Genomic DNA, 25,757 nt, shown 5'->3' with positions numbered 1-25,757 from the left:
CGAGTACGGGGGGTTTGATGAGCTGATGGAAGATCTCGGATGGCTGAACGAGATGGTGTACACCGGCGTCCCATTTTTTGACGAGGAGTCGTCTTTATAGCACAAAATCGAACACTACAGGCGTAGCTTCCCATCTAGGCAAACACACGAGCCCCTCAGGGCGTGTGCTGAGCCAAGCGGTACGTGCGTTTTAAGGGGCAATCATCGAGGCCTTCGAGATCTTCGCTCATCGATCAAAAACCCCCTGCACACGTCGTCCGTACGCTTCATCTCCGAGCGGCTACAACTTTTCGACGACAAACACACGCCTGCTGCCATGGCGACCACACCACGCCATGTCGTCCACGTGCTGGCCGCAGAGTTCGATGTTGACAAAGGCCCGCTCGTCACGCACCAGTATCCGTCCCGTGTCGACGGCGACGAGGGGTATGTTGCTTGCTCATTGTTCCCCCCTTTCTCATCGTGATGTCAACAAGAAAGGCTGACGTCCCCGTTCCGTCCCCGCTATACAGGCTACTGGCGGCGCTGATGTTGCCGGACCAGGCGCACTCAAGGGAACAAGACTGGACGGTGTTCTTCTCACACAACTTACGCCGCGGGAGCGCAACGAGTAATGGGCATGTAGATGATGCTGGACGGACGAGGTTGTATTTTATTAATCTCGTTAATTCACGGAGGAGCGTCGACGCAAAACGGTGAGTCTTTCCTTCAAGCTGAGAGAAGATGGGAGAGGAAGACTGACGTTTGTAGTGGCGCGCGGGTGAGAGCACTTGCCCTAGCGACACCGCACCCGTTCGTGGAATCATTCAAACCACTCCTTCTCTTAGCCATGACCGACTTATTCCCACCCCCATCTATATCTACTTCGTCTCAAACCAACTCGCCTACGCCAAGCGACACGCTCAAGAAACTATACGACTGCGCCAACAACTTCTCCCTCGCGGGTATGCCTAACTTCACACCGGCGGAACTCGCAGTATTAGCCGCTACCCCCTCGCGACGCATGTTTGTCGAAAGTTTCCCCGAGTTTGAACGTGGTAAGATAAAAGCTCTCCGCGCGGGGAGCGCGGGCGATAGCGCCGGGCGGGGCGGAAATTTTGATACGCATTTTTATGAGTCGAAGGTGCGCTTCAACGCGCTTGAGATTCCGATGCGGATTCCGGTTGAAATATCTGAAGAAAGGGTCGGTGGAACCTCGTTGATTCCGTTACTGGGCGCGATTGTCAATGCGCCGCCGCGGTCGTTGCTTGATCGGCGGCATGCGCATTTAACACTCTCATCGACGCGGCCTACACATGCGCTGATCGTACTCCTCAACGCTATAATCACCGAGAAACGTGTGTTGTTTCTGGGTCATGGACGGCCGACGTCGGACGTGGTCGACGCGGTGCTCGCCGCGTGCGCGCTCGCGAGCTCAGGCTGCTTACGCGGCTTCACCGCACGTGCGTTACCATACGCAGAGTTAGGCCAAGTGGATGACGTATTCGTGGCCAGTCGCGAGGGCGCGGGGTATATCGCCGGCGCGACGAATCCTACCTTTGCAAGTCACCCGGGGTGGTGGGATGTGTTATGCGACCTCAGCACCGGTGAGGTGCGGGTGTCATCCGAAATCGCGCGCCCGGATGAGACGCAGCTTGGAAAGATGCTTTCGGGCGATGGTGGGATGGGAACGACGTCGACCATGCGGGTTGAGAAGTTTGAAGATCCGATAGATGTCAAGTTTATCGAGGATTTGCGACATATGCTCGCCGAACGGTATTCCGAGAGTATAATCCGCGACCGGGTGCGCGAGTACGTATACCGGTTTCTACAAATTGCAGTTGCATACGATGAGTTACATTTTCCAAATACCGACACGCCGCTCACATCCTCATCCACTTCACCCTGGCCGCGCGCAGAATCTGGGTTCAGCGTGCGCGGCCACGGCGCGATATGGAGCTCGGGTGCAAACAAACTCGAGGAGATAAATTTATATGCACATGTGATACAAGGCTGGAAAGCGACCACGAGCTACAAGTACTTCATCTCTGACATGCGCGCGCGGGCAAAGGACACGACACGGATACGCACGCTGGACGCGCAACACCAACTCGAGCGCCTGCGGCGAACAAAACTCAGTCCCCGCGGTGCGGCAGAGATATACATCGCGTTACGCGATGGTGTGAGCACCGCCGCGCAGATCACCGAGTTGCTCGCGCTCATGCCGGAACACCGCGGTGGGCTCGAAGTGCTTGCGTTTGGTTTGTTTCACCGCGCGCTCGACGCCCGCATGGCGGCGTATGAGTTGTTGCTCCGAATATCGCTGCATCCAGCGGGCTACCATTTTTATGATAAGCTCAACATGATGTTCAAGGCTGCATTTGTGCGGATGGAGGGCGTGAAGCAGGGCACGCAGTGAGGTGTTTTTGGGTGAATAATTCATGACCTTATAGACAGACTAGTAAGCTATAGCTTCGCGTGTGTGTGTTGAGTGATCCAGGCGAGCAGACCAGTGTAGAGCTGTGTGCGTGTGTCGTCGATGTCGTGGTGGACTAGAGGGTTAGTTGGGACACACAGCGCGGGAGGCGGCGGCGGGGAGGGGACTTACGCTCGTGGTAGGCACCGTCGATGGTGATCAGGGTCTTGTCGGGCACGGGCACGATGTCGATAAACCTCTTCGACGCGTCGTAGAGATTAATCTTATCCCCCGTGCCGTGAATAACCAGCACCGGTCGCTGCACGATCCCTGCGATATAGTGTGGCTGCAGCAGCTTCGCGCCACTGCGTACGTAGGTCAGAAGTGTTCCCGCCTTCCCCACATCTTCACAAACCTACCGATCAAGCATCTGAGACATCTGCCGCAAGGTACATGTCGCATGCAACAATGGATCGTCTTTTGCGATCGCAAGCTGCAGCGGGTCACGCGTCAAAAATTCAAAGTCAAGGCCTGTGAAGTATTGAAAGTTCGGGAGGAGTTTCGAGACTCCGAGGAGCGCGTAGTAGATCAGCGCGGGAGGGTTCGTGCGGGGATGGAGTGTAATTAGGGGGGATACGCCGATGTAGCCAGCAAAGAGGTCTCTGTAGGTGCCGTGCACTGCATAGTCGAGCGTGATACCACCGCCCTGTACAAGTTAGCGATCTTCCGCCCTTTGTCGCTCTGCATCGTGACGCTCATAGACGTACCATGCTGAAGCCTATCATGAACCACGGCACACCGTCCGCATCGTCTTTCACAACTTTCTCGACAAAGTAATCTAAATCAGCAAACAACGCGACAGAGTCGGTATGTCCCCAATCTTTCTTGTTCGGAGACGTGCGTCCCGCGCCTCGCTGGTCGAAGGCGAAAGTAGCAATGCCGGCAGCATTGACGGTTCTGAAGAAGTCTTCGTAGCGCTCAACGTGTTCCGCGAAGCCTGTCTTGTTAGCCAAGTATACAATGCATAGTGGCTAAGGAGCACAGGACGAGAGGTAGTACCGTGGTTGAACAAGAGTTTGGCGATGGTCGCGACGCCATCGGGGGGGTTCTGTGTCGGTCAGTCAGCTGGTCGAGCCGAGGCGTGATGGAGTGATTGCACATGCCGCAATCTTGGTGTAGAAGTCAGCGCCGTTGAAGGAGTACTCTGACGTCGGCATTTCGGAGTCGGCAGTAGAGGAAGAGAAGGAGGAGGAGGAGGAGGAAAGAGAGAACGGGAATGATGCGGAGGCTATTTCGCAGACGTGGACTCGGGGTACTGTGCAGCTGATTCGGGGTCAGGCTGCTTAGCGACGGAGGCTTTAAGCCGCGCAGTCCTCGATGACGACACGGCGCAAAACGAGACAGAGGCTCATAGCGCTCATTTCGCAACACCCTTCTCGTGTGCAATAAGCAGATTTCTACATGGTTTTGTATTTAAGAGTTAGCACCCCCCCCCCCCCCCCCCCACGATCGAGAACATTGAAGAAAAATGCGTCGCGGCGGAGGAACTGCGTGAAGGGGCGCCAACCGAGCCCTAACCCTAACCGCAGATTATGCGGCAGACAGCGAGTCACACGAAGAGCGTATCACGTGATGCGTTACTTGATGCTCGCGTCCTCCCAAAATCACGTGTACGCCGCGACACGTGCGGCGCATGCAGCCTCGAGGACGTGCTGCCGCCACGGCCCCTTCCTTCTATTCCTCACTGCTCCGACTACACTCCCTCACACTTCGCCATGTCACACACTCTCATCCAGCTCCAGTGCGGTATGTAGTGACCAACATGCGACATATATGCGCACATCTAACTGCCGCAGGCGCACAGAAGTACGACTGGGGCAAGCTCGGCGCGACATCCGCGGTTGCGAACTTTGCCGCCGCCACGGATCCGTCGTTCCCCGTTGAGGAGAATACCCCCTACGCCGAGGCGAGTCTGCTTTTGTATCGCTGCGTGTGCTATGTTAACCGTCACAGCTATGGATGGGCACGCACCCGTCTGTCCCCTCGAAGGAGCTCTCCACCCAGACCACGCTACACTCCCTCCTCGCCGCGGACGCGAGCCTCGTGGGTGCCGACGTGGCCTCCAAATTCGCCGATTCCGGCTCCGCGTCGCTGCCGTTCCTTTTCAAGGTATTGTCCATCCGCAAGGTGCTCTCCATCCAGGCGCATCCCGACAAGTCGCTCGCAAAGATCCTGCACGCGGCAGACCCCAAGAACTACCCCGATGATAACCATAAGCCCGAGATGGCCATCGCACTGGACGACTTTGAAGGATTCTGCGGGTTCCGGCCCGCTAAAGAGATTAAGGCATTTTTGAGCGCGGTTCCGGAATTTCGCAAGGTCGTGGGCGATGCCGCGGCGGTTGCATTTGAGAACGGAGTGATCGACGAGCCTGCGACCGTTGCGGACGAGACGGCGAACAAGAAGTATCTGCAGGCACTGTTTGAAAAGGTCATGACCGCGCCCGCTGCGACTATCACTAGCGAGGCTGAGAAACTCATCGGCCGCGTGTCCGCCGCGTCTGCGACTGCAGTTTGCGTCGATGCGGTCCTCGATGACTTGATCCTGCGCCTCAACGAGCAGTTTCCGCTTGACATCGGTCTTTTCTGCGGCGTGTTCTTGCTCAACTATGTTACCCTCACTGCGGGGCAGGCCATCTTTCTCAAGGCGAAAGACCCGCACGCGTACATCTCGGGGGATATCATCGAGTGTATGGCGGCGAGTGACAACGTCGTGCGCGCGGGGTTCACGCCCAAGTTCAAGGACGTGCCGAACCTCGTCGAGATGCTCACGTATGAGTGCGCGCCGGTTGAGGAACAAAAAATGAAGCCTGCAGGCTTTGCGCGTGCGAAAGGTGACGGCGTCGCGCAGTTGTACGATCCCCCAATTCCGGAGTTTGCGGTGCTGCGTACCGCGCTCGAGAACGGCAAGACGGAGACGATTGAGGGGTTGGAGGGGCCGACGGTGATTGTCGTCACCGAGGGCGAGGGCACGATCAAGACCGCGGACGGCAGCGTGTGCTTTGTCGCGAAGCCGGGCTTTGTCTTCTTTGTGGGCGCGCACACCGATATTGTGTACGACAGCACATCCGGCACGCTTGTCACCTACGCCGCCTTCTGCGAGGCATAGTTCTATAGAGTGTATTTGTTGTATATGTGTAATATCAGTTTATTTGAGGCATTTCCGCAGCCTGCTCACCCGTCGCCGGATATCAGCGGGGGTCTGCTGCCATATATTCCGTCTGCGGTCGCGCGACATGGCGACGTAGTCGTCGCCGTATCGGGCGATGAGCTCGCGTAGCCAGTGCTCTTCACGATCTGACTGTGTGCGTGGGCGCGAGCGTTCGCCGCGATCGGCGAGTTCTTGGAGTTGGCGGACGACGTCTGTGTCGGCACTGGCTGGTGCGAGAGCGGAAAGCGGAGCTTCGTCGTCGTCGTTGAAGTTGGCGGCAGCAGTGGGCGTGATGTATTCGACGCGCGTGGCGCCGGTAACGGGATCGCGGATGATTCTGGCTTCGGTTATGGCAGGGGCCGGTGTGGGTGTGGTCGCAATAGTTGGGACATCGGAAGGCGTAGCGAAGAGTGCATCTTCGCCCACAACCGCGGGTTTGAGTTCCTTCTCAACGCCGCCACTCGGCCGACTTAAGCGAGAGGTGAGGCCAAGTTTTTTGTAGCTGTAGTGGTTAGTTCACGGTACGCACACGGTGTGAGGACATAAACGCACTTTTGGGAGAGAGTGAGCTTCTCATCCCAGTTTGCGGCGATGATGGCGTTGGACTTAATACGAACTTTGCGGCGCTTGTCGTTCGTGCGACGGGTGACTTTGGTCGCGTTTGCTTTTTGTTTGCGGCGACGGCGGACGGAAGTCATTGTGATGGAGCTGAAGATGTTGACGACTGGAGTGGAGGAGGTGTGCTGCAAATATTTGTTTTGGGAGCAAAGGCAGAAGCCGAGTAATTGCGAGTACGAATGCGAGCACAATACGAACACGACAGGGGGCGGGGCGAGTCGCAGTCCGAATCGGGCTGACCTTATCACTGTGCGGCTACGGCGCAAGTGCGCAGAATTTGTGCTCTTCGCAGTTTCCGAGACGATTCTTCTTAAAGCGTCGCCGACGCCCTCTCCTTCGTCTTCTTTATCCCCGTCTTCACCTTCAATCGCAATGTCTACCGTCGGAAAGACTATCACCTGCAAGGCTGCCATCGCCTGGGGCCCTGGTAAGCACCTTACGAGCTGACACTGCCTGCTCACAATCACTGACCGCTCCAGGCGAGGAGCTCTCGGTCGAGGACGTCGAAGTCCTCCCCCCACGCGCCCACGAGGTCCGTATCCAGCTCTACTATACCGGCGTTTGTCACACCGATGCCTATACGCTCTCCGGCAAAGACCCTGAGGGTGCATTCCCTGTTATCCTCGGACATGAGGGCGCCGGTATCGTCGAGTCTGTCGGCGAGGGCGTCACAACCGTCGCTGTCGGTGACCACGTCGTCGCGCTCTACACCCCCGAATGTGGCGAGTGCAAGTTCTGCAAGTCAGGCAAGACAAACCTCTGCGGCAAGATTCGTGCCACCCAGGGCCAAGGTCTCATGCCCGACGGCACCACCCGCTTCCGTGCCCGCGGCAAGGACATCCTCCACTTCATGGGTACCTCCACCTTTTCCCAGTACACTGTCGTCGCCGATATCTCTGTCGTTACCGTCGATCCCAAGGCGCCCATGGACCGTACCTGTCTGCTCGGCTGCGGTATCACAACCGGATACGGTGCTGCAACCATCACCGCCAAGATCAACCCCGGCGACAACGTCGCCATCTTCGGTGCCGGCTGTGTCGGTCTGTCAGTGATCCAAGGCGCCGCAGAAAAGAAGGCCGGTCGCATCTTCGTCGTCGACGTGAATGACTCCAAGGAGGAGTGGGCCAAGAAGTTTGGCGCGACCGACTTCATCAATCCCACCAAGCTATCCCGCTCCGTCACAGATGAGCTGGTCGCTCTCACTGACGGCGGCCTTGACTGGACCTTTGACTGCACCGGAAATGTCCAGGTCATGCGCGCGGCTCTTGAGTCCTGCCACAAAGGCTGGGGTGAGTGTATCATCATCGGCGTCGCCGCTGCCGGCCAAGAGATTGCCACCCGACCCTTCCAGCTCGTCACCGGCCGTGTCTGGCGCGGCTGTGCGTTTGGCGGCGTGAAGGGTCGCTCGCAGCTGCCTGGCCTCGTCGAGGACTACCTCCACGGCAAGATCAAGGTCGACGAATTCATCACTAACCGCTTTAACCTCGATCAGATCAACACCGCCTTTGCGACAATGAAGGATGGCGCGTGCATTCGTGCGGTTGTCGATCTCGAAAAGTAAATGCGTGGGTATCAATCCGCGAAGTAATCGTAATGTCCTGCTATAGTTGTAAATGTAGATGAGTTTCGCTGTGACTATATAGCTTAGACCGCAAAGGTCCTGGAGGCAAGTGTGGTTTAGGGCTGCGTTGATACCGTATCGCTCCCACGACTCGCTCATCGTCACCATACCAATGGTTCCCAATCCTACCCTAGGTGCGCAGATGCTGCTGCTCTTCTCACTACTTTGTACTAATTGCCAGGCTGGGAACGCCTCCAGAATGTGTTCTACCGGAAGCGTGTTGAGTACAACATGCTCTGGACCGACGACATCGAACTTGACCAGTTTATCGTTGCCGGAGCACCCTATGGCGGTGCTTTAGGTATGCCCCCGCACTCCACCGCGTGTTCACTGCGCTAATCCGCAGTGCTTGTGCGCGACACCTCTCGGCCAATGGCCTACAAAGGCCCGGAGGCCCGCCAGAAGATGATCATGATCTACAGCAACTCCGGCGAACTCATCTCTACACTGCCCTGGGACCGCGGTTCAATCCGCGGCGTGGGCTGGAGCGACGACGAAGAGCTCATCATCGTGACTGAGGATGGCACCGTGCGTGTGTACCACGACCTGCACGGCGGCTTCGCACAGTTTTCCCTCGGCAAGGACGCGGACGAGCATAACGTCATCGATGTGCGGTTCTGGGGATCCGGGTTTGTGGCACGCTTGGGAAATAACCGGTTCGTGTCCGTCGCGCGGTATGACGAGCCGCGACCGCGCTTGCTGGCCGAGACGGCGACAGTAGCGGCGGAGGTGCACGGATGGTCCATTGTACCCCCCGCGTATACGCTCTCACGCCACGTCGAGATTTTCGTCGGCGTGAACAGGACTGTCAACGTGATCGACTCCATGGAAGCGCAAGATAAATCACTCACCGAGGGCCCGTTCTCACACATCGCCGTGTCCCCTAACGGCGCACTTCTCGTGCTCTACACCACTGGCGGCAAGCTCTATGTGGTATCCTCAGATTTCCAAAAGAAGTACACCGACTACGACACCGGTTCGCTCGAGTCGCCGCTCCAGGTGATGTGGTGCGCGAACGACTGTGTCGCCATCGCGTGGGAGACCGAGATCCGACTCGTAGGACCTGGGGGTGGCGCGTTGAGTTTCTACTACGAATCCCGCATCGCGCTGGTCCCTGAGGCAGACGGGATTCGTATTATTTCCAATGATAGGTGCGAGTTCCTCACAAAGGTACCCGACGTTGTTGTGGACCTGTTCCGCATTGGGTCCACAGCTCCTTCCGCTATTTTGCTCGACGCGGTTGAGCAGCTTGAAATCAAATCACCAAAAGCCGATGACAACATCCAGCTTATCCGGCCGAACCTCAATGATGCCGTCGATGCATGCGTGCGCGCCGCGGGCTACGAACCCGAACCATACTGGCAAAAGCGGCTTCTGCGCGCCGCGCTGCTCGGCAAGTCTGTGCTCGAGCTGTACTCCTCCGACGAGTATGTCGAAATGTGCGAGGTCCTGCGGGTGCTCAACGCCGCACGGTATTACGAGGTCGGCATGTTGCTCACGTATGAAGAGTTTTTACGATTAACGCCTGAGCGGTTGATTGAACGGCTGCTAAGTCGGCGAATGTATATCCTCGCGCTGAGGTTGTCAGAGTATTTACAGCTCCCAACGGACAAGATTTACATATCCTGGTCGTGCACGAAAATCAAGGGATCCACAGATGATGACGCGACGGTGTTGGCTGAAATCCTCGCAAAACTAAAGCCAATCCCTGGTATCTCATATGAAGAAATTGCGCGTACGGCGTACGACGAAGGACGCACGAAGCTCGCGACACAGCTACTAAACTATGAGCCACGCGCGGGACGACAAGTCCCGCTGCTGCTCAACATGGAGGAAGATGAGATCGCGCTGCTCAAAGCTGTTGAAAGTGGAGATCCAGATTTGATCGCATTCGTGCTGTTACACTTGAAGAGCAAATACTCGCTTGCACAGTTCTTTCGGCTTGTGAATGATAAACCCGTCGCGTCGGCGGTGGTGGAACTACTTGCAAGGAATGAGGGACCGGAGTTGCTCAAGGATTTTTACTACCAAGATGACCGCCGCGCTGACTCCGCCCTTGTTATCTATCGAGAGGCAGTGCAAGCTGCCGAACTCCAAGACCGCATCGACAAGATCAAACTCGGCTCAAAGATATACACAGACTCCAAGGACTCCTACCCAGACTCGAAATCCATGGAGGAGCACGCGAAATTGTACGAGATGCAGGTTACCTTTGAGAAGGACTTCAAGACAGCATTTGCAGGAATGACAATTGCGGATACGGTGAAGAAGTTGTTCAAGATTGGACAAGCATCAAAGGCGGCAAAGGTCAAGGGGGAGTTCAAGGTGCCGGATAAGATGTACATCTTTTGGAAGGATGGGACATATCCTGCAGCAAAGAAGACCTAGGAGATACCACAATATAGGTAGGGAATACTTGAATGAGTAATACGGAACTTTGGACAGCTCTCTCGCTTCTGCGAGCGAGCAGCGCATTGCTCAGTCAATTCGTGTGAGGTGTAGAGTAGAACCAGAGAGAATGGGTCAGATGACCGCCGTATTTCAGTGATCTTTCACAAATGATTACTGATTGTCAAACATACATTGCGTGCCAGTCATCATCATGAATATAGACAATTTGTCCTTATAAGAGCCAAGTGTAGTTAGAAGAACCACAAGTGTGCAGCGCTTGAGCTGCAAACTACGAGAGTGCGTCAATGAACTTGAATGATTTCAGATCAGCAAGAAGAGGAAAAGGAGAAATCGATAGTGCTGTCAGGAAAGTGAAGCTTGGAAGATATTTGGAATGGCGTTGCAGCTTCAGTAATACAGAACTGGACATCAAAGGGAGGCTTGAAGATGAGATCGTGAACTTCGCACCATCAGGTAGAGAATAGAAAACAGGATACTTTTGGGACTTCTGACCAGCTTTGCAATGAGTTGAGGCCGAGCTAGCCTACAAAGGTAACATCATTAAGCAAGTTTGGTTTCCGTCAGCTGTTGCTGTCAAAGTGTAATCATGGAAATGTGTCACATTGATGAAGATGGTAAGTTGCTCTCGCAAAAGACAGCATCAAGGGCCAGACTGTTCATCTGCATCATGTCTGCCGAATATATGTGAGGGTTCATCGATCATCGCTCACCAACGAGATAAGCAAGATTATAGAAGCGAAAACGAGACTTGCGACAGAGACAAATGATTCTCTACAAGGACACTGGAGTAAGCTAGTTCTTGCAGGTGATTCTTACCTATTACTTCATGTATTAGGACTTTTGTTGTGCTCTCATATGCCTATGTTGAATGCTATGGCAAGCATGTTAGCATTACAAAAACAGGAATATGGAAGGTAGTGAAAGAGTATGTACATGTAACCATGCAAATATGGCAAGCATCCAGCATAAAACAGCTCACAGAGAGCTAATGGAGATGCTGCATTGAACTGATGTGACGGCAAGGTAAGACATGGACTGTTATAACGGCAAGGTTAGTTTGGCAGAATATTGACTAGCAAGAGTGTATTGCAAACTGTAAGTATTTGACATTGAAGAATCTTGTCTCACTAGCTAACATGACCTCACAGCTATACAATAGCATGCTGCAATGTTAAACAAGAATGTGCTCCTGTTTCAATCTTGAGATAGATTATCAGTCGACAGTTGACTTTATACGCGTTCGAGATTGAACCCGTGCTTCAGGACTTTCATGTGCACAACAGCATGCTAGTTGTGTTGAACCGCAACACCTACCTGGACCATGAAATAGTAATATGGTAAGGAAGGAATTACAGAAGATATCAACTTCAGTGAAAACTGCCAACTTATAAAGATTCCTGCTTAATTATACATCATTGATCAATCTCCAGCATATGCGATGATGCTTGACAATTTGAAATTCAAACACGACGATACCCAATCACGTCCTTCTGCAGAGATCCTTCAGGCAGCCGCAATGTTTATTAGAAGAGGCCGGCTTGGGATGGGGAGCATAAATGCCGCGTAAGGCAGGCCAGCAGTCGGTGGGGAGGAAAAAATGAAATATTTAGGTGCTGGGCCCAATAGAGACAGCCGAGAGGTAATCATATCTAGTGCCGGAGCAATACAGGAGTGGAGGCATAAACAATGCGTTTGTATGGATGAGCACGATCAGGCTGATACTCTGCTTTACTTCTAGTCGTAAATTGTCAAGGCTTTGTGGGAGTTAAAGTTGAACGAAAAGCATTCACTTGTTTGCAGCCGATGGTCATATCTCCGCCGTTGCCCTGTCAACGCTCACACGACGCTATTGCTACCCATAGGAATGCCGGCCCCTTTCTCAGTCAGGCCGTTGGCCCGTTTACACATCAGGCACTAATATCGTGCGCACGAAGCTGCACAAGGCGCCTTACTGAAACGGTAAACCCATGATCTTCGCGATGTGGCGGAAGGGTCTTTGTTTATGCTCTGCGAGATGCGGTAGCGTGTCAACAGCGCGATCTCCCAACACTGCGTATCGCGCCCTTCTTGCCCTTCTTGCGCGAGGATACGACACACCGCAGCAATGACGAGTCCGACCAAAGAAGCGAAGAAATATTACATTAAGCCTCCATCTCTCCAACTCGCTCCGTCCGCGACCTTTACGTCGCGTCCTACATCACCAGTGTTCCGCCCTTCATCGTCCACCTCATCTGCCTCCTCCGCGTCCACATCATCGCCTTCGCGTCCAAGCACCCCAACATCCCCCGTTCCACGCGGTGCAGTACTCCCTCCTACAAATCTGACCTCTCGTCCGCGCTCACCGCTGCGAAGGCCGGTATCAACACTCGGATTGCGCGAGCAGACAAACGGCGTGTCTGCTGCGCCCACGACGCACGCGGGGCTGCGCAGGCCTGTTTCCACGATTGGACTACGGGAACCAAATGCCGTGATCACACCTGGAGCGATCAGTGCCGTCGGGGCAAGACTTGCCGGCGGTGCTGCAGACACATTGAGAAGACCGGTGAGCACTATCGACATGCGGCCGCATCCTGCTCTCTCCGCCATAACACACGCGCCTACGCCTACCCACATACCGACGCCCCGTAAGAGCGCAGGAAGCAGAGTCTCGATCTCGTCGACCGACTCCGCCCTCGCGATGACCACCAGCATGTCCCCCAGCGGCGCTGGAAACGTTCGTGTTGTCGTTCGCGCGCGGCCTCTTGTCCAGCGTGAACTCGACGCTTCAAAACGCTGCATTCTCAGCATGAACTCCGCAGCGCATAGCACGACACTACATCCTCCTGTCGGGGCTGATACAACGATGGTCAAGGACAAAACCTTTGTGTTTGATGAGTCGTTGTGGAGCGTAACTGACGGATCAGACAACGAGGTTGTCACGCAGGAGGTACTCTACGAGCGCGCTGGACGGGAGTTGCTAGATCACAGTTTCGCGGGTTATCACACTTGTCTCCTCGCCTATGGACAGACAGGCTCAGGCAAGTCGTACACCATGCTCGGAACTGAAGACGAACCCGGTATCATTCCGCGTACATGCTACGATCTCTTCCATCGCATCGAGAAAATGACTACTCCGACGACTACATTCACTGTGAAGGTCTCCTACTTCGAAATCTACAATGAGCACGTCTTTGATCTCCTCTCCGCTAGCACCGTTACGTCCACCGTTGGTAATGCGCTTAAAGTTCGTGAATCGCCTGTTGACGGTCCGTATGTCAAGGACTTGACCACACACTCCGTCAGAAGCTTCAACGATATCGAAGTGTTGCTGCATCGTGGCAACAAGAAGCGCGCTACAGCGGCGACGAATATGAACGCTTCATCCTCGCGCTCACACGCGGTATTCACTGTGTCACTAAAACGCATTGAAACCGACGCCGTGCTGGCAGACGAGACCACCGAGGAAACAAACTCACGCATCCGCTTCGTTGACCTTGCAGGCTCGGAACGCGTGATCTCCACTGGCGCCACTGGTACTCGTCTGCGTGAAGGCGCAAATATCAACAAGTCACTCACAACACTCGGTCGAGTCATCAGCATCCTCGCCGACTCCGCGCTGTCCCCCACAGCCACAAAGACCGTCGTGCCATACCGTGATTCCACGCTCACATGGCTACTCAAAGACTCTCTTGGCGGAAACAGCAAGACTGCGATGATCGCGTGCGTGAGCCCCGTAGACTACGACGAGACTTTATCCACTCTTCGCTATGCGTCGCAGGCTAAACACATCAAGACCCAGGCTGTCGTTAACCAGGACTTCATCTCTGCTACAAAGCGCGACGAGCAGGTTGCCGAGATGCAAGACATGATCACGAAACTACAGGATACTCTGACAAAGACATCGGATTCGCACCGTATGCAAAACGACGCACAGGTGCAGGAGCTTGAAAAGTTCCGGAAGGTGATCAAATATTACGAGGAGAAAGCTGAGGCTGAGGAAGCCAAACGGCACGCAGTGGTGCAGGAGAACGAGACGGTGAAGCGGCATAACCGGCTCATCGCTGAACATGTCCGCTCGCTTCGTCGCCAGCACACACTGCCACAGGGCATTACCGTTCCTGTGGAGTTTGTGGATGAGTGGCGCGCATTGCTGAACGATGTCTCTTCGTTCACCGGACAGCTTGCCGGTGATCTTGCAGATGTGCATCAAGTGCGCCAAGTTGTATCTGTGTAATACGGATGGGCGCTTTCTGTTTGGTTGAGGGATATATATTTAGTATGCGATATAACAACGATAACCAGTATCACGAAACACCGAACAATGTGAAATACAACAAACAAATGCGCTTCAAATATCAATCATCCTAAATCAACTCCGCGACGCGAGGCTTGATCGTCAACGGCACACCGTATAATACTGGTGCCGCACCGTTCAAGTATTTGAGTGTGCACACCTCCCGCGCGTCAGCCATGGCACGCCCAATCGCGTCCCTCTTCCCTTCGCTCTCTTCGCCCGCCTCGCCATCATAAAAACCCCATTCCTCAAGCATGACATCCGCGAATCGATCAATATCCTTATCCGTAACGTCCCACAAATTCGCCACAAGCATGGGACATCCGCCGACGAGGTAATTCAGCGGTGTACCCCACGGTTCAAACTCGCTGCCGCAGCCGCCGCCATGCAACGCGCCGGAGGAACAGCCGAACAACAATGTTGGCGCGCAGTTGGTTAACCCGCGGATGCTGCTGGCGCGCGCGTATTGTTCGCCACCACCGTGACCAAAGTAGAGAACGATGTTGGTAGCACTAAGCGCTGCGAGAAATTCAGGTTCGCTTGGTGGGCGGGCGATGATCGGTGTCCAAGACTCGGATTGCGATAATTTGCCCGCAAATTGCGCTTGCGTGTTGACGAGGTCCTGGCTTGGGTTTAGAATATACGTGCCACTCTGCACATCCACCGTCATCCCGTTGTTGCCAGCCGTGGCTCGGCGTTGCAGAATATCGCGTAAACAACCCAACGAGGGCACTCGCGACACTGACTGCGAACGTAAACACGGCATCGACTCCCATGGAAACATATGCACGGTTTTATCTAGCACCAACACCACATGCTGAATATCACTTGCTGCCTCTCCACAATCGTCACGCTTTACATCCGCGTAGTAAGCATGCAGAATCTCTTGTATGTCCACAACAATCTGATCCATGTCAAGTTCGTCATACGCGTTGCATTCGCCATGAAATTGCAAAATATCAAGCACGAAGTATATCAAATCCTCCAACATTTCCGCTGTATCACCGTCCTCAGGATCGCCGAGTCCAATGAACAACTCGAGCACTAACGGATCAATCTTGACTTCATCCTTCGTCTTCGCAGACGCTGCGGCAGCAGATGTGCGCTGACGCGTGCGAATAACCCGTCGCGTCGGCAAATGCTTTCTCAAAATTGCCATGAACGAAGCATTAAACCGCGCCAACAACTCCTGATTGCGCGGGTGTCCGCCAAAAACCCCCTTGAACCCGCCAATCCAGCAGTACTCAATATTCGTAAGCAAATCCTTCAACCGAGCGTCCAGGGCGCGTCGATCGGACCACCACTTTTGCTTCTCAGCCTTGTTTCCTTCGCTTCCGGTCTGTGCGACCAGTTTGCGCGATGTCTGCGTTGTCTCATTGTTCCGCATAATGATATCTCGTAACTCCGCCAGTGCGTCTTGAAACTGGAATGATTCCTCGTCTGGGTCGCGACTGTTATGTCGGTTTATAGGTAATCTGATCAACAACGGACTCGCGTGCGCTTCAAATCGCGAAATAATCAAGTTCTCCGAGTTTTCGCACAAACTAATCGATATCGCAGCCCAGCTCTGTGGTAGAATGTCAACGTATTCAGCTTGAAACTCGTTCAAATCAAACACGCTTGTGTGGCTCAGATCTGTTTCAAGTAACTCATCCTCCGGAAAAGTGCCCACAGCTGCGGGTATATCCTTGATCAATGACAGCCCCTTCGATAACTCTTCAAACCGTCAGCACTAATCCACCTCCCACAGAAACCAGACTTACCGAAGAAGTAATTAACGGCAGGACAGGACATCTCGTCCCGCGTAGTGGCACCAATCGCAGACTGCAGCAACAGCACTCGCGCAAGCCGATTGGCGATAGTTTGGCGCTCGTACACAGACCCAAGCTTTGTGGCGAGGAAATAACTCTCCAACACAAACTGCCGTGCCTTTGTCAACGCCATTTGCGCGTCCGCAAGACCTTTACTCTTACTCGCCGACGCAACAGCCTTCGTTCGCCGCGTTGTCCTTGTCAGTGGCGCCTCTTTTGTGTGCGCCCTTCCCGAAGCCTTGGTAGAAGATACACTTGGAATCGAAATTGCGGAATCCTGAAGGACGCCAAACACAGGATCATTCTGTAATAGTGCCAACGCAAGCCTAAATTGCTGCGTCGCCTCGGCCGCATGTTGCAGAGCCCAATCGTGCGGCACCACATTACACGCCGCCGCCTGCTTTAATACATTTTCCGCGTCCCGCCAGCGTTCCTCGTGTACTAGTAATATCGATTGCTCCCGGAGTAATCGAGCGCGGTGGCGTTCAATCGTCGCGAGCGATTTTAGTGCCTTACACGCTCTCTTAGATGACGATTCACTTAACGACAGCTTATGCATCATCTCGTCAATAGCATTGTCCTCGGATTTGAGAGCAAGCTCTAATGCCTCCTGTGCAGCCTCTTGCGTCCGCAGCGCATCTTCACCAGCGCCGATCGCACGATAATACCGTACCAACACCATCGCAACAACCGCATCATCAAGGCGGCTCTCACTCTCAAATGTGCCTTGAACCAAAGGCTTCAGTAGGCTCCCCGACTTGTAAATTGAGCCTGACCGCACGTAAAAGTCACCGAGCAGGATACTGTGATACGCGTGTAGTTGCCCCTCGGGATGAATAGTGGCGGCAGCTTTCGTTGTTTCCACAAAGTAAAACTCTGCTTCGCGGACCATACCCTGACGATCGTACAGCATTGCAATTTGCGCATATGTTTGCAGCAGCGACAGCGATAATTCCCACGCGTTCGATACGCCGTCCTCATCTTTGGTCTGCAATGCGGTTTTGACGAACTTAACGCTCGCTTTGGCAAACGCTAATGCTTGCGAGAAACGGCCCTAATAAAGTTAGCAACCGGCCCCACGCCTTGACATAAGAATTCTCACGTTTTCAGTGAGGAGAAGCGACGCGGCATAGCAAATACCGGCGAGCACCGCATGCCCAATTTTCTCATCCTTCTCTTGCAACCTTCGAATCGCATGCAATCTATCCCTTGCCTTTGATAAACTCCCCGTTGCTATGAAGTACTCCATCTCAACCATATGCAGGGATATAACTTCGGTAGTGCGTATAGCGGGATCGGTGATAAGACAGTACGCTTCGCGGACAAAAGAATCTGCTTTTCCGGTGTATCCGAGGCGGAGATTATCTCTAACAAGAGCGACGAGGCATTGGAAGCGCTGAAGTGGGTGTGAATTGCTAAGGACGGTATGGAGGCAATGTAGAATGTCGGAAGAGGATTTGGCGCAGCCGTTGATAGTCAGGAGGGAGGATAGCAAATCTGTCTCGTTAGCGTAGTACACGGTAGACAATCACTGAGACTAACTTGAGTTCCCGATCAACCACTCAATAGCCATATCGGACGACGCTATCCGCGGCCACATTTTTACCGCCTCCGACAAATTTGTGGATTTTGACCGTTGTAATTGAAACTCCAACACAGCAATGTGCAAAGCTAAGCACGCGACTATACCGTTCGCAAAGCGCCGGAGACCAATGTCCTCTTGGAAGTCGAGCGCTTGTAGCGTGGTGATGGTCTCCGTGGCGAGTGTGATGGCTGCGTCCTTCGCCGCTTGATTGAGCGCAAGTGGTAACAGGATCATACGCGCTCTGAACGCTGTTAGAATTCAGTCATCATGAGAACAGATTACATACCTGGCCAGCCGTATTGGATATATATCCTGATACACCTCCTCTATCCGTTCCATAATCGACTGTGTGATTGTCGGATCCACCGTCTTTCGCACGGCAACTAGTACCGATAATAACCTCTCTAATAATACGCCCCGCGTCTTTGCGTAGAAATTGTCGAACTTGAACGACACATACTTCCGACTCCGCGCGAGTTGCGCTGTGACATTGGCGAGCAGAAGAAGCACCCTGTCGACTTCAGGATACTTCGCCATTACTGCCGCGACGCTAAGCGTATCCGATGCCTTCGCAATCTTCGTGTCGTCGACTAGCACAAAAATCGCATCATCCAATGCCGTAACAGCCTCGTCGATCCTCTGGAGCTCGATATATGCCAACGCCAGCCTTTCAAGCTTCTTTGAAATCAATACACTCTGCTCTGCCGTCGCAAGCTGCGTACAACACGCCACAAGCTCACGATGATAGTCTGTTGCCATGCGCAACGCACGCGCGGCGTCAGTGCGTTCCGAAGTGCGCCATAACGTTAGGCCGTAGTTGTAGCACGCGTTTGTGATATATAGCCCTGACTTTGGGTCACGCAGCAAGTCGATCGACACCTCTGCGCATTTGCGAAGAGTGACAAGGACATGCTCCGCATCAGTGCTAGCTTGGATGAGGAGCTTGATGAAGGCGACGGCATTCTCGAGGATGCGGCCTGCGACTTTAAAAAAGACTGGTGAGGTCGCGAGGAGGTGTTTGTAGAACACGACGAAATCGAGTAAACACAAAGTGAACTCTGCGCTCTCATTGGCGAGTGACTTATACGCCGTACGCCGGAGTAAGTCTATGTCAAGCGCGAGCCGCTGAAAATCCTCGTCGACGATATGCGAATCCAGGTTCACGTGGGCAAGGAACTCGGTCGGCGACGGAAGTGCGGTGCGTTTGGACTCGACCGCAGTGCGGACATAGTTGACGTAATGAATTGCGCGGTTGAATGCGCTTAAGCCGAATTTCGTGATGTTCTTGCGCGGTGGCCGCTTGGAGGTGCGCGTGGTGGTCGTGCTGTCGCAGCATGACTGGACTCTGGGAAGCTGTGGGCCGTTAGTGAGGATAAGTGAGTCCCAGAACAATAATGGACCTACTTCAATGGCCATGGCGAACGTCGTGCTGAATTCTCATCCTCGGATCTGGTTCAGGTGAGAGCAGGTCGAGGCGCGAGAACGAGGCGCATGGAGGTTGGGAAGACGTAAATATTGACGTGCGCCCAAGCTCCGTTCAGCGTTGCCATGGCACCGCCGCACTCCGGTCTTGCGCTTCCCACATCCAGCATTGAGGTTTGTGGACGTGAGCATGGCGGCGCCTAGGCGCCAGACGCGGCGTAACGATTACATTGAGACCGTAAGCGACCGTGGGGCAGGAATATTGGGATTTGTAAAAGCTGACACTCGCAGGAATCGGGCAACCGGATATCGCGAAAGGCTGTGATTCTCGGCAGCCAGCACATCTTGCTGGGGGGCCGGTCTACGGTACTGCCAGAGTGCGTTGTTCACGGCGACCTGCGCAAGCCGACGGCGGCAGGGACGACGGGGGCCGCGGCGGTAGCGGTGAGCATGGGACGGTACACCTTTCTCGAGAAGCGGGTTGTCATACGGCCGCCATTCAAGATGTACAAGGGGTGAGATCATACTTAATCAGTATATAGAGACTAGACTGTTGATGGTCATCGCAGCTCCGTGGTGTACTATCCACTCAAAATCGGCAACTACGTAACAGTCGGCGAAGGCAGCGTTCTCGAGAGCGCCCTGATCGGTTCACACGTGCGCATAGGCAAGAACTGCGTCATTGGCAAGTTTGCTATTCTGAAAGACTGCGTGGTGGTACTCGACAGTGCCGTCATCGCGGCGTCAGCCGTGATACCGCCCTTGTCAGTGGTTGCAGGTAACCCCGCGCGGGTGATAGCCGAGCTGCCCGAGACAGCAGCGGAGGTGCTGGAGCGCCGAGCGCGACAGCTGCATGCACTGCACGGCCAGGAGCTTAGCGTCGACAGCGGGGAGGGGATACGGCGGACGGTGTTTGACGACGACGTGGACGACGAGTTTGAATTGTAGGTGTTCAGCATTATACGTTGCGATTCGATATTAGACTCTATGAATATACAATGAGGACCAAACTGGAGGGCAGGAGGCGGTAGTCCAGTCACTTTTGGAGGAATGATGATGACTCGGTGGAGGGTATAGTGGCGGAGGTGAAGGTGGTGGGGCGGAGTATGCGAGAAGATACGCTTATTCGCCGAACAGGCGTCGGACACGACGCAGAACAGAGTCCTTTTCGGGGTCGTAGGGATGGTCCTTGGAGGGGATCTCGAGGACGGCGGGGAAGGCGTTGGTGTAGCCATCGAGCTTGTACCGGATTTTCTCGGCGATCTGTAGGTCAGCGAATGCACTCCATGGGAGTGTAGAACCGCAATTGCGTCAAACAGAAAAAGGAGAACACACGTGCTGGTTGATGAGAAGAACGGCAATGTCCTTACGGCCTGCGGTGAAGTCATCGAATGCGGCCTCGATGTCCTCGACGGAGGACTTGTTGTCGACGACCATGAAGTTCTTCTGCTTGTCATCCGTGAGGTGGCCGATGCCGGCAAGGAGCAGGCCGGTGACGGTGTCCTCGTCGCCAATGACGGCGATAAAGGAACGATTGGCAGCAGTCTGGGCCATTGCGATGATGGAGATGATGAAGGAGAAGACCGAGGAGAGAAGAAACAGGCGATAGGACAGTAATGCCCGAACCCTGGTACAATACACTCATATTGTCAGCACCGCTTATCGCATGGGTTAGGGCCTGACCTGGCCGGTTCGCGCGCGGTTTTCGTCTTTGCAATCTTCGTCACCGCCGCCACCATCGCCATCTTCACCCGCACCTCTCTCCCCCCAACCGCCCCCTAAACGCCAAACGAGCCATGAAGTTCGCGTACGCATCGCTTCTCCTCGCCGCCGTTGCCGCCGCACTTGCGCCTAACCAACAGGCACCGCTCCCGTTTGATGACGAGGTCTCCCTCCTCGCGCAGGCCCCCACCCGCCCAGTGCCTGGCAAGTCCCCTGTTGCCATCTGCGACCTCGACGCGCCTCAGCTCCTAGACATCAAGTACCTCAAGATCAGCCCTAATCCCCCCGTCAAGGGCGCCGAGCTCTACATTGAGGGCGAGGGCGTGCTCGCCGAAGCCGTCGCGGAGGGTGCGTTTGTCGAAGTCGAGGTTCGCTATGGTTTTATCCGCCTCGTGAAAGAGACTATCGATCTCTGCGAGCAACTTGAGAAGGCAGACCGTGCTTGCCCGCTTGAGAAGGGCGTCATCAAGTTCGCGAAGTCCGTCGAGCTCCCTGGTGAGATCCCCCCCGGCAAGTACAACGTAATCGCGCGCGCCTACAAGGATGACTATTCCGAGATCACTTGCCTCACCGCTGCGGTTGAATTCCCCCGTGCCTAAGCGCTTCTTCTGCTCTTCATCAATTCTTCGCAATCCACATACACACGGGACGCGCGCGCGTCGGTTAATGACGAATTCATAATACGCTGGAAGGCGGGAGGGAGTACCATGGTTTTTTAGTTGTTTTTTGTTGTTGCGGTGTGAAATCTTTTGTTGCCTATCATATTCCTGGCCGACCTGACGTATAATCGACCTTCTTGTGTGTCTTTGTCGTTGTTGCATCGTAATCTTTTCTTTTGTCTAATGCGATTTGCATTGCGTAGTTTGTGAGCCAGTCACAGGTCATGTGATGTGACTGAAACGTGAACCGCATCGCGTCCGTCATCTAAATCGCGTCTTGACTTCACCAGCCTCTTCACAACTTGTTTTCTATATACACTCCCTATATACATTCGCAATTGTCTCCTCGGCCCGTACACTCTATTTTTACGCCCTTCTTTCTTGACGACTCCGGGTACTTGCTCGTGCTCACTACTCGATTCCCGTTCCGAGCCTCCGTCAACTCCTACACCATCCTCAGCATGCTCTCGACCCTCCGCACCACCTGCACTCCCCGTCGCATCCCTCACACTCCTTGCACTCGCACACCCCACTCGAGACGCCACCTCAACGGTTCCGTCTTCCCGGAAACATCAGCTCCCCCCCCTCCTCCGCTCCCCAACTCCTCCCGGTTCACCCCTCCACCGCTCTCAAACACCTACGGCAGATATACGTCCCAATTCCCCACCTCCCATGACCGTTTTGCGACTCCTGACGATGTCGCGGGTGTACAAGGTGGCTTCCTAGATGGCTCCTCCGAGAAACTGCGCGACATCACAAAATTCTCGCAGCTGCCTGAGAACTTTGGGATCAATCAGCATATCCAGATTGATGACGCCTTGCGGGAAACGCTGCGCGCTGCTCTGTGGAAGTTCAAAGCCCCGATCCGCTATGCATTTGCATACGGCTCTGGCGTGTTTAGCCAGGGACAGAAGTACACCCAAAAACCCCAGGTGGATCTGATCTTCGGTGTCACGTACACGCAGCACTGGCACAGCCTCAACATGGCGCAGTATCCGGAACACTACTCACTCATACGCTACTTCGGCTCCGGTGCGGTGAGCTACGTACAAGACCGCCTTGGCGCTGGCGTGTATTTCAACCCCTATGTCGAGATCAACGGGCTCACTATCAAGTACGGCGTTGTTAACATCGACACCCTCTGCCGCGACCTGCTTACCTGGGACACTCTCTACCTCTCCGGCCGACTTCACAAGCCCGTCAAAATTCTGCGCGATGACCCCCGCGTGCGCATGGCCAACCAGCGCAACCTCTTCTCCGTCGTGCGCACCGCGCTCCTCCTCCTCCCCGAGAAATTCTCCGAGCACGACCTCTACCGTACCATCGCAAGCATCTCCTACACCGGTGACCCGCGCATGGATGTTGGTGCGGAGAATCCGAACAAGGTGGTAAATATCGTGCATAACCAGATGCCGCACTTCCACCGCCTCTACGCGCCGCTCATCGACACCTTACCAAACCTACAACTCTGTGGCCTTGGCGACGACACAATAACCCTCGCGCAAGATATGGACCCCCAGCGCCGTGGGAACGTGGTCGCCCGGCTCCCCGCCGCGTTTCGCCAGAAATTGTACGCCCGCTACACCACCATCCTTGGCGTCGATCCAACTACTCTCCCTGCCGCTGCTTCCACCGAAAACGCTCGCGCCGCCCAGGGCACTCAATTCGACCAGATGATCGCCTCGCATAGTAGTCTTCCTGAAGAAGTCTCTCGCGTTATCAAGCACACGGTCAAATGGCCCAGCGCTGTTCAAGGTGTCAAGGGCCTCGCGACCGCCGGTCCTCTCAAGAGCGTGCAGTATCTCGGCGAAAAATACTCAAAATGGAGAACCGGCAAGGCGAAACAAAGCTAGGAGTATCATTGTTTGTTTGGTTTAGTCTAGGTGTTTCAAAAGGTCATCAATGTACAGCTTTCGTCCATCTCCATACTATCTTTCTACCTAACGCTTCAAATCTTCAAACCGCTTCATCAGGTCATCCAAATCCGACGAGCCCGACTTCTTCGCCGGCGCGGGTCTGATGTTCTGTCCCTGGAACGTCACTGCCGGCCGTGGATTATCAGTCGTCGGTGACCCCGGCGCGATGCTAATCGGCGCGACCTTCTGTGCGCCAACAGACGGCAACTGTAGCGGCGACACCTGTTCCCCAATACCACCTCCGCCACCGCCACCATTAACATCCTCATTATCGTCATCTCCGCCCAACATCGTCAGCCGTTCCTCCTCCGACAATCCAGACCACGGAATCTTGTACGTGCGTGCAATCTCCTCGAGGTACAATGTGACCAGTTCCACGCTCGGCGGCTCAACGGTTAGTTTCTTATACACCCGCGGCGCGACCACGGTCGCCGCATTCTCGATCGCGTCGCGCGCGAATTCCTTGCCGAATTTTGCGATAAGCAGGTCGCGCACTTGGAGGAGCTCCTTCACGTCCGTGCGGCCGGCGGCATAAATGATGGATTTGACCGGCTCTTCGAGACTGGGGTCGCAGTCGCGGCTGCGATAGTTAGCATCACTACGCAAGCGCGGGGTGGGCGTGGAAATGCTTACCGCTGGTCCAACAGACCTATCCGCGCAAGTAGCAACTCGCAATACAGCTCGAGCACCTCGAGCAACTCGACGTTGACCTCCTGGCGAATGATATTCTCGACCCGAATCCGCGCGCTCTCGTTCTTCTCATTCTGCAGCATCTGCGCGACCTATCCACTACATCAATATCCGGTCCATAATAGCTACTGTAGATTGTCCTTACCTCCCGACGCTGCTGCTTTGCCAGCGCAGTCTCTTTGACCTGGATATGACGTAACCGGCTGATCGACAGCTTCAGCTGGATCTTAATCCGCATCTGCACGGGTTAGCCGCTGTGCCAAACACATTCGACGAGAGAACGCACGGAAAATGGATTGTTCTGCGGGGCCATTTTATCTATCAGCGCGGGTGGTGTGTGGATACAGAGGATGGGAAGTGAAGCGTGGTGATGATAGAAACCGTGAAGACAGACCCACGATGGCGCAGCAGCGAATACCGATACCACTCTTCAGCTCACCAACACCTCCGATATCACCACCGCCGCCATTTCAATATCTCTACTCTTACTTGAATGTGCCCTTATCTATCGTACACGTGCAACGTCATCAAAACCAAACTATCATGAAGTATAGGTCCTCCGCACCCTTCTGCCTGCTATATACAATTATTCCCTCCGCACCGATAAGGGTGCTGCAGTCCTACTCGAGTCGGTCCTACTCGAGTCGGTCCAGGTACTCCAGTCGTTGCAGCACGACGGACTTCGACGTCTCCTCGATCTCACCCGCTAGGAACACCTCGTCGAGGATCGCGTATACCTGTCCATGTCAGCATTCTCCATACCGTCTCCTATTTCTCCTTCTCAACCTTACTCCCGGACCGGGCATACCTTGTAGAAGTTAAACACCAAATCAAGCTCACAAACGTTCCCAAAAAAAGTATCCAGCACTTCCACAAAGAAGTGGATCGCTTCGAGGTACGCGAGCTCGTTGTCGTCGAGGTCGACGCATACACAGAAGAACAGGCCTGCGTAGCGGCGGTATGCGATCTTGAAATTCCGAAACTGCATGGAACAAGTGGAAGGGTTAACGCACTGTCGGGAAGGGAAGGATAACAAAGGGAGTAAACGTGGAATCGTAACTCACCTCGACGAAGTTGGATTGATGGCGCTGGTCTCGTGGCGCAATGAGCCGGTGCACCTCACCTTTCAACCGCACCTTCTCTTCATCCTATCCTCAGTATTAGCACAATTATTCCGCCCTCGTGTCTTCCCTCATCAGATGTCATGGTGAAAACGTGGTGACGTTGCCAGGGTAGTGAGGAAGCCGGGAATTCGGACACCTACGTCGTACGGCGTGTAGTACTTCGCAAGCCGTGTCTTGCCCTGTCGATTCTGAACAAGAATGAACTGCAGCATCATATAATCCTCCCCGGGTGCTGAGGTCGTGTGCTCCTCGGTGGTATTAGTGGCGGCGGTGACGGTTATGCTTGCTTGAATCTTTAC

General features: G+C 54.4%; 14 protein-coding genes across 14 annotated transcripts; 8 read left to right on the top strand and 6 right to left on the bottom strand.

Moving 5' to 3' along the window:
- Positions 1 to 148: 148 nt before the first annotated feature.
- Positions 149 to 2,547, top strand: V1518DRAFT_130032 (stabilization of polarity axis-domain-containing protein). Its single transcript, XM_066900720.1, has 2 exons — positions 149 to 695; positions 751 to 2,547. The coding sequence occupies exons 1-2, from the start codon at positions 466 to 468 to the stop codon at positions 2,396 to 2,398; spliced, it is 1,878 nt and encodes a 625-aa protein (XP_066757166.1). The 5' UTR covers positions 149 to 465; the 3' UTR covers positions 2,399 to 2,547.
- On the bottom strand, positions 2,422 to 3,612 carry V1518DRAFT_446943 (Alpha/Beta hydrolase protein; the record flags this gene model as incomplete). The annotated part of the gene is made up of 6 exons (XM_066906475.1): positions 2,422 to 2,531; positions 2,588 to 2,760; positions 2,815 to 3,101; positions 3,163 to 3,392; positions 3,455 to 3,503; positions 3,559 to 3,612. 6 exons carry the CDS (start codon positions 3,610 to 3,612, stop codon positions 2,446 to 2,448), a joined length of 879 nt encoding a protein of 292 aa, XP_066757165.1. The 3' UTR covers positions 2,422 to 2,445.
- Positions 3,613 to 4,132: 520 nt separating this feature from the next.
- Positions 4,133 to 5,611, top strand: V1518DRAFT_423016 (mannose-6-phosphate isomerase). Its single transcript, XM_066905595.1, has 3 exons — positions 4,133 to 4,201; positions 4,252 to 4,361; positions 4,409 to 5,611. The coding sequence occupies exons 1-3, from the start codon at positions 4,171 to 4,173 to the stop codon at positions 5,561 to 5,563; spliced, it is 1,296 nt and encodes a 431-aa protein (XP_066757164.1). The 5' UTR covers positions 4,133 to 4,170; the 3' UTR covers positions 5,564 to 5,611.
- Positions 5,553 to 6,325, bottom strand: V1518DRAFT_423014 (ribosome biogenesis protein Nop16). Its single transcript, XM_066905594.1, has 2 exons — positions 6,158 to 6,325; positions 5,553 to 6,107 (listed from the first exon to the last, which is right to left on the bottom strand). Exons 1-2 carry the CDS (start codon positions 6,301 to 6,303, stop codon positions 5,603 to 5,605), a joined length of 651 nt encoding a protein of 216 aa, XP_066757163.1. The 5' UTR covers positions 6,304 to 6,325; the 3' UTR covers positions 5,553 to 5,602.
- Positions 6,326 to 6,557: 232 nt separating this feature from the next.
- Positions 6,558 to 7,859, top strand: V1518DRAFT_423011 (chaperonin 10-like protein). Its single transcript, XM_066905593.1, has 2 exons — positions 6,558 to 6,650; positions 6,703 to 7,859. Exons 1-2 carry the CDS (start codon positions 6,596 to 6,598, stop codon positions 7,782 to 7,784), a joined length of 1,137 nt encoding a protein of 378 aa, XP_066757162.1. The 5' UTR covers positions 6,558 to 6,595; the 3' UTR covers positions 7,785 to 7,859.
- Positions 7,860 to 7,862: 3 nt separating this feature from the next.
- V1518DRAFT_423009 (Vps16, N-terminal region-domain-containing protein) lies at positions 7,863 to 10,710 on the top strand. Its single transcript, XM_066905592.1, has 3 exons — positions 7,863 to 7,978; positions 8,026 to 8,145; positions 8,191 to 10,710. Exons 1-3 carry the CDS (start codon positions 7,957 to 7,959, stop codon positions 10,230 to 10,232), a joined length of 2,184 nt encoding a protein of 727 aa, XP_066757161.1. The 5' UTR covers positions 7,863 to 7,956; the 3' UTR covers positions 10,233 to 10,710.
- A 1,385-nt stretch (positions 10,711 to 12,095) lies between these two features.
- On the top strand, positions 12,096 to 14,604 carry V1518DRAFT_423003 (P-loop containing nucleoside triphosphate hydrolase protein). Its single transcript, XM_066905591.1, has one exon. It carries the CDS (start codon positions 12,361 to 12,363, stop codon positions 14,467 to 14,469), a length of 2,109 nt encoding a protein of 702 aa, XP_066757160.1. The 5' UTR covers positions 12,096 to 12,360; the 3' UTR covers positions 14,470 to 14,604.
- Positions 14,483 to 19,414, bottom strand: V1518DRAFT_423002 (peptidase family C50-domain-containing protein). The gene is made up of 6 exons (XM_066905590.1): positions 19,330 to 19,414; positions 18,212 to 19,278; positions 17,883 to 18,166; positions 17,443 to 17,837; positions 16,293 to 17,394; positions 14,483 to 16,245 (listed from the first exon to the last, which is right to left on the bottom strand). Exons 1-6 carry the CDS (start codon positions 19,339 to 19,341, stop codon positions 14,600 to 14,602), a joined length of 4,506 nt encoding a protein of 1,501 aa, XP_066757159.1. The 5' UTR covers positions 19,342 to 19,414; the 3' UTR covers positions 14,483 to 14,599.
- Positions 19,415 to 19,422: 8 nt separating this feature from the next.
- Positions 19,423 to 20,354, top strand: V1518DRAFT_422999 (trimeric LpxA-like protein). Its single transcript, XM_066905589.1, has 3 exons — positions 19,423 to 19,585; positions 19,639 to 19,862; positions 19,917 to 20,354. Exons 1-3 carry the CDS (start codon positions 19,538 to 19,540, stop codon positions 20,293 to 20,295), a joined length of 651 nt encoding a protein of 216 aa, XP_066757158.1. The 5' UTR covers positions 19,423 to 19,537; the 3' UTR covers positions 20,296 to 20,354.
- V1518DRAFT_422997 (ATPase, V1 complex, subunit F) lies at positions 20,296 to 20,916 on the bottom strand. The gene is made up of 2 exons (XM_066905588.1): positions 20,683 to 20,916; positions 20,296 to 20,610 (listed from the first exon to the last, which is right to left on the bottom strand). Exons 1-2 carry the CDS (start codon positions 20,899 to 20,901, stop codon positions 20,470 to 20,472), a joined length of 360 nt encoding a protein of 119 aa, XP_066757157.1. The 5' UTR covers positions 20,902 to 20,916; the 3' UTR covers positions 20,296 to 20,469.
- A 166-nt stretch (positions 20,917 to 21,082) lies between these two features.
- Positions 21,083 to 22,021, top strand: V1518DRAFT_422995 (ML domain-containing protein). The gene has a single exon (XM_066905587.1). The coding sequence runs from the start codon at positions 21,144 to 21,146 to the stop codon at positions 21,666 to 21,668; it is 525 nt and encodes a 174-aa protein (XP_066757156.1). The 5' UTR covers positions 21,083 to 21,143; the 3' UTR covers positions 21,669 to 22,021.
- V1518DRAFT_422994 (mitochondrial matrix Mmp37-domain-containing protein) lies at positions 22,022 to 23,710 on the top strand. Its single transcript, XM_066905586.1, has one exon. It carries the CDS (start codon positions 22,190 to 22,192, stop codon positions 23,579 to 23,581), a length of 1,392 nt encoding a protein of 463 aa, XP_066757155.1. The 5' UTR covers positions 22,022 to 22,189; the 3' UTR covers positions 23,582 to 23,710.
- V1518DRAFT_422993 (regulator of Vps4 activity in the MVB pathway-domain-containing protein) lies at positions 23,495 to 24,781 on the bottom strand. Its single transcript, XM_066905585.1, has 4 exons — positions 24,621 to 24,781; positions 24,480 to 24,572; positions 24,278 to 24,426; positions 23,495 to 24,224 (listed from the first exon to the last, which is right to left on the bottom strand). Exons 1-4 carry the CDS (start codon positions 24,645 to 24,647, stop codon positions 23,669 to 23,671), a joined length of 825 nt encoding a protein of 274 aa, XP_066757154.1. The 5' UTR covers positions 24,648 to 24,781; the 3' UTR covers positions 23,495 to 23,668.
- V1518DRAFT_422989 (AP complex, mu/sigma subunit) lies at positions 24,782 to 25,757 on the bottom strand. Its single transcript, XM_066905584.1, has 4 exons — positions 25,599 to 25,757; positions 25,399 to 25,482; positions 25,143 to 25,316; positions 24,782 to 25,071 (listed from the first exon to the last, which is right to left on the bottom strand). Exons 1-4 carry the CDS (start codon positions 25,671 to 25,673, stop codon positions 24,970 to 24,972), a joined length of 435 nt encoding a protein of 144 aa, XP_066757153.1. The 5' UTR covers positions 25,674 to 25,757; the 3' UTR covers positions 24,782 to 24,969.

Source organism: Limtongia smithiae, assembly GCF_038497785.1.
Source record: "Limtongia smithiae strain NRRL Y-17922 unplaced genomic scaffold V1518scaffold_16, whole genome shotgun sequence".
Taxonomy (NCBI): Eukaryota; Fungi; Ascomycota; class Lipomycetes; order Lipomycetales; family Lipomycetaceae; genus Limtongia; species Limtongia smithiae.
This window is presented reverse-complemented; position numbering and strand designations above follow the sequence as displayed.

Coding starts and splice junctions, on each gene's coding strand:
- V1518DRAFT_130032 (XM_066900720.1), top strand. CDS start 466: ATGTCAACAAGAAAGGCTGACGTCCCCGTTCCGTCCCCGCTATACAGG. Junction 696..750: donor AGGAGCGTCGACGCAAAACG/GTGAGTCTTTCC, acceptor TGACGTTTGTAG/TGGCGCGCGGGTGAGAGCAC.
- V1518DRAFT_423016 (XM_066905595.1), top strand. CDS start 4,171: ATGTCACACACTCTCATCCAGCTCCAGTGCG. Junction 4,202..4,251: donor TCTCATCCAGCTCCAGTGCG/GTATGTAGTGAC, acceptor TAACTGCCGCAG/GCGCACAGAAGTACGACTGG. Junction 4,362..4,408: donor AGAATACCCCCTACGCCGAG/GCGAGTCTGCTT, acceptor TAACCGTCACAG/CTATGGATGGGCACGCACCC.
- V1518DRAFT_423014 (XM_066905594.1), bottom strand. CDS start 6,303: ATGACTTCCGTCCGCCGTCGCCGCAAACAAAAAGCAAACGCGACCAAA. Junction 6,108..6,157: donor AAGCTCACTCTCTCCCAAAA/GTGCGTTTATGT, acceptor TAACCACTACAG/CTACAAAAAACTTGGCCTCA.
- V1518DRAFT_423011 (XM_066905593.1), top strand. CDS start 6,596: ATGTCTACCGTCGGAAAGACTATCACCTGCAAGGCTGCCATCGCCTGG. Junction 6,651..6,702: donor TGCCATCGCCTGGGGCCCTG/GTAAGCACCTTA, acceptor TGACCGCTCCAG/GCGAGGAGCTCTCGGTCGAG.
- V1518DRAFT_423009 (XM_066905592.1), top strand. CDS start 7,957: ATGGTTCCCAATCCTACCCTAG. Junction 7,979..8,025: donor GGTTCCCAATCCTACCCTAG/GTGCGCAGATGC, acceptor ACTAATTGCCAG/GCTGGGAACGCCTCCAGAAT. Junction 8,146..8,190: donor ACCCTATGGCGGTGCTTTAG/GTATGCCCCCGC, acceptor GCTAATCCGCAG/TGCTTGTGCGCGACACCTCT.
- V1518DRAFT_423003 (XM_066905591.1), top strand. CDS start 12,361: ATGACGAGTCCGACCAAAGAAGCGAAGAAATATTACATTAAGCCTCCA.
- V1518DRAFT_423002 (XM_066905590.1), bottom strand. Junction 17,395..17,442: donor CGCTTCTCCTCACTGAAAAC/GTGAGAATTCTT, acceptor TAACTTTATTAG/GGCCGTTTCTCGCAAGCATT. Junction 16,246..16,292: donor TGCCGTTAATTACTTCTTCG/GTAAGTCTGGTT, acceptor GACGGTTTGAAG/AGTTATCGAAGGGGCTGTCA.
- V1518DRAFT_422999 (XM_066905589.1), top strand. CDS start 19,538: ATGGCGGCGCCTAGGCGCCAGACGCGGCGTAACGATTACATTGAGACC. Junction 19,586..19,638: donor GTAACGATTACATTGAGACC/GTAAGCGACCGT, acceptor TGACACTCGCAG/GAATCGGGCAACCGGATATC. Junction 19,863..19,916: donor CCATTCAAGATGTACAAGGG/GTGAGATCATAC, acceptor TGGTCATCGCAG/CTCCGTGGTGTACTATCCAC.
- V1518DRAFT_422997 (XM_066905588.1), bottom strand. CDS start 20,901: ATGGCCCAGACTGCTGCCAATCGTTCCTTTATCGCCGTCATTGGCGAC. Junction 20,611..20,682: donor TTCTTCTCATCAACCAGCAC/GTGTGTTCTCCT, acceptor GCTGACCTACAG/ATCGCCGAGAAAATCCGGTA.
- V1518DRAFT_422995 (XM_066905587.1), top strand. CDS start 21,144: ATGAAGTTCGCGTACGCATCGCTTCTCCTCGCCGCCGTTGCCGCCGCA.
- V1518DRAFT_422994 (XM_066905586.1), top strand. CDS start 22,190: ATGCTCTCGACCCTCCGCACCACCTGCACTCCCCGTCGCATCCCTCAC.
- V1518DRAFT_422993 (XM_066905585.1), bottom strand. CDS start 24,647: ATGGCCCCGCAGAACAATCCATTTTCC. Junction 24,427..24,479: donor CAAAGCAGCAGCGTCGGGAG/GTAAGGACAATC, acceptor TGTAGTGGATAG/GTCGCGCAGATGCTGCAGAA. Junction 24,225..24,277: donor ATAGGTCTGTTGGACCAGCG/GTAAGCATTTCC, acceptor TAACTATCGCAG/CCGCGACTGCGACCCCAGTC.
- V1518DRAFT_422989 (XM_066905584.1), bottom strand. CDS start 25,673: ATGATGCTGCAGTTCATTCTTGTTCAGAATCGACAGGGCAAGACACGG. Junction 25,317..25,398: donor ATCAATCCAACTTCGTCGAG/GTGAGTTACGAT, acceptor TGTTCCATGCAG/TTTCGGAATTTCAAGATCGC. Junction 25,072..25,142: donor TGGTGTTTAACTTCTACAAG/GTATGCCCGGTC, acceptor TGACATGGACAG/GTATACGCGATCCTCGACGA.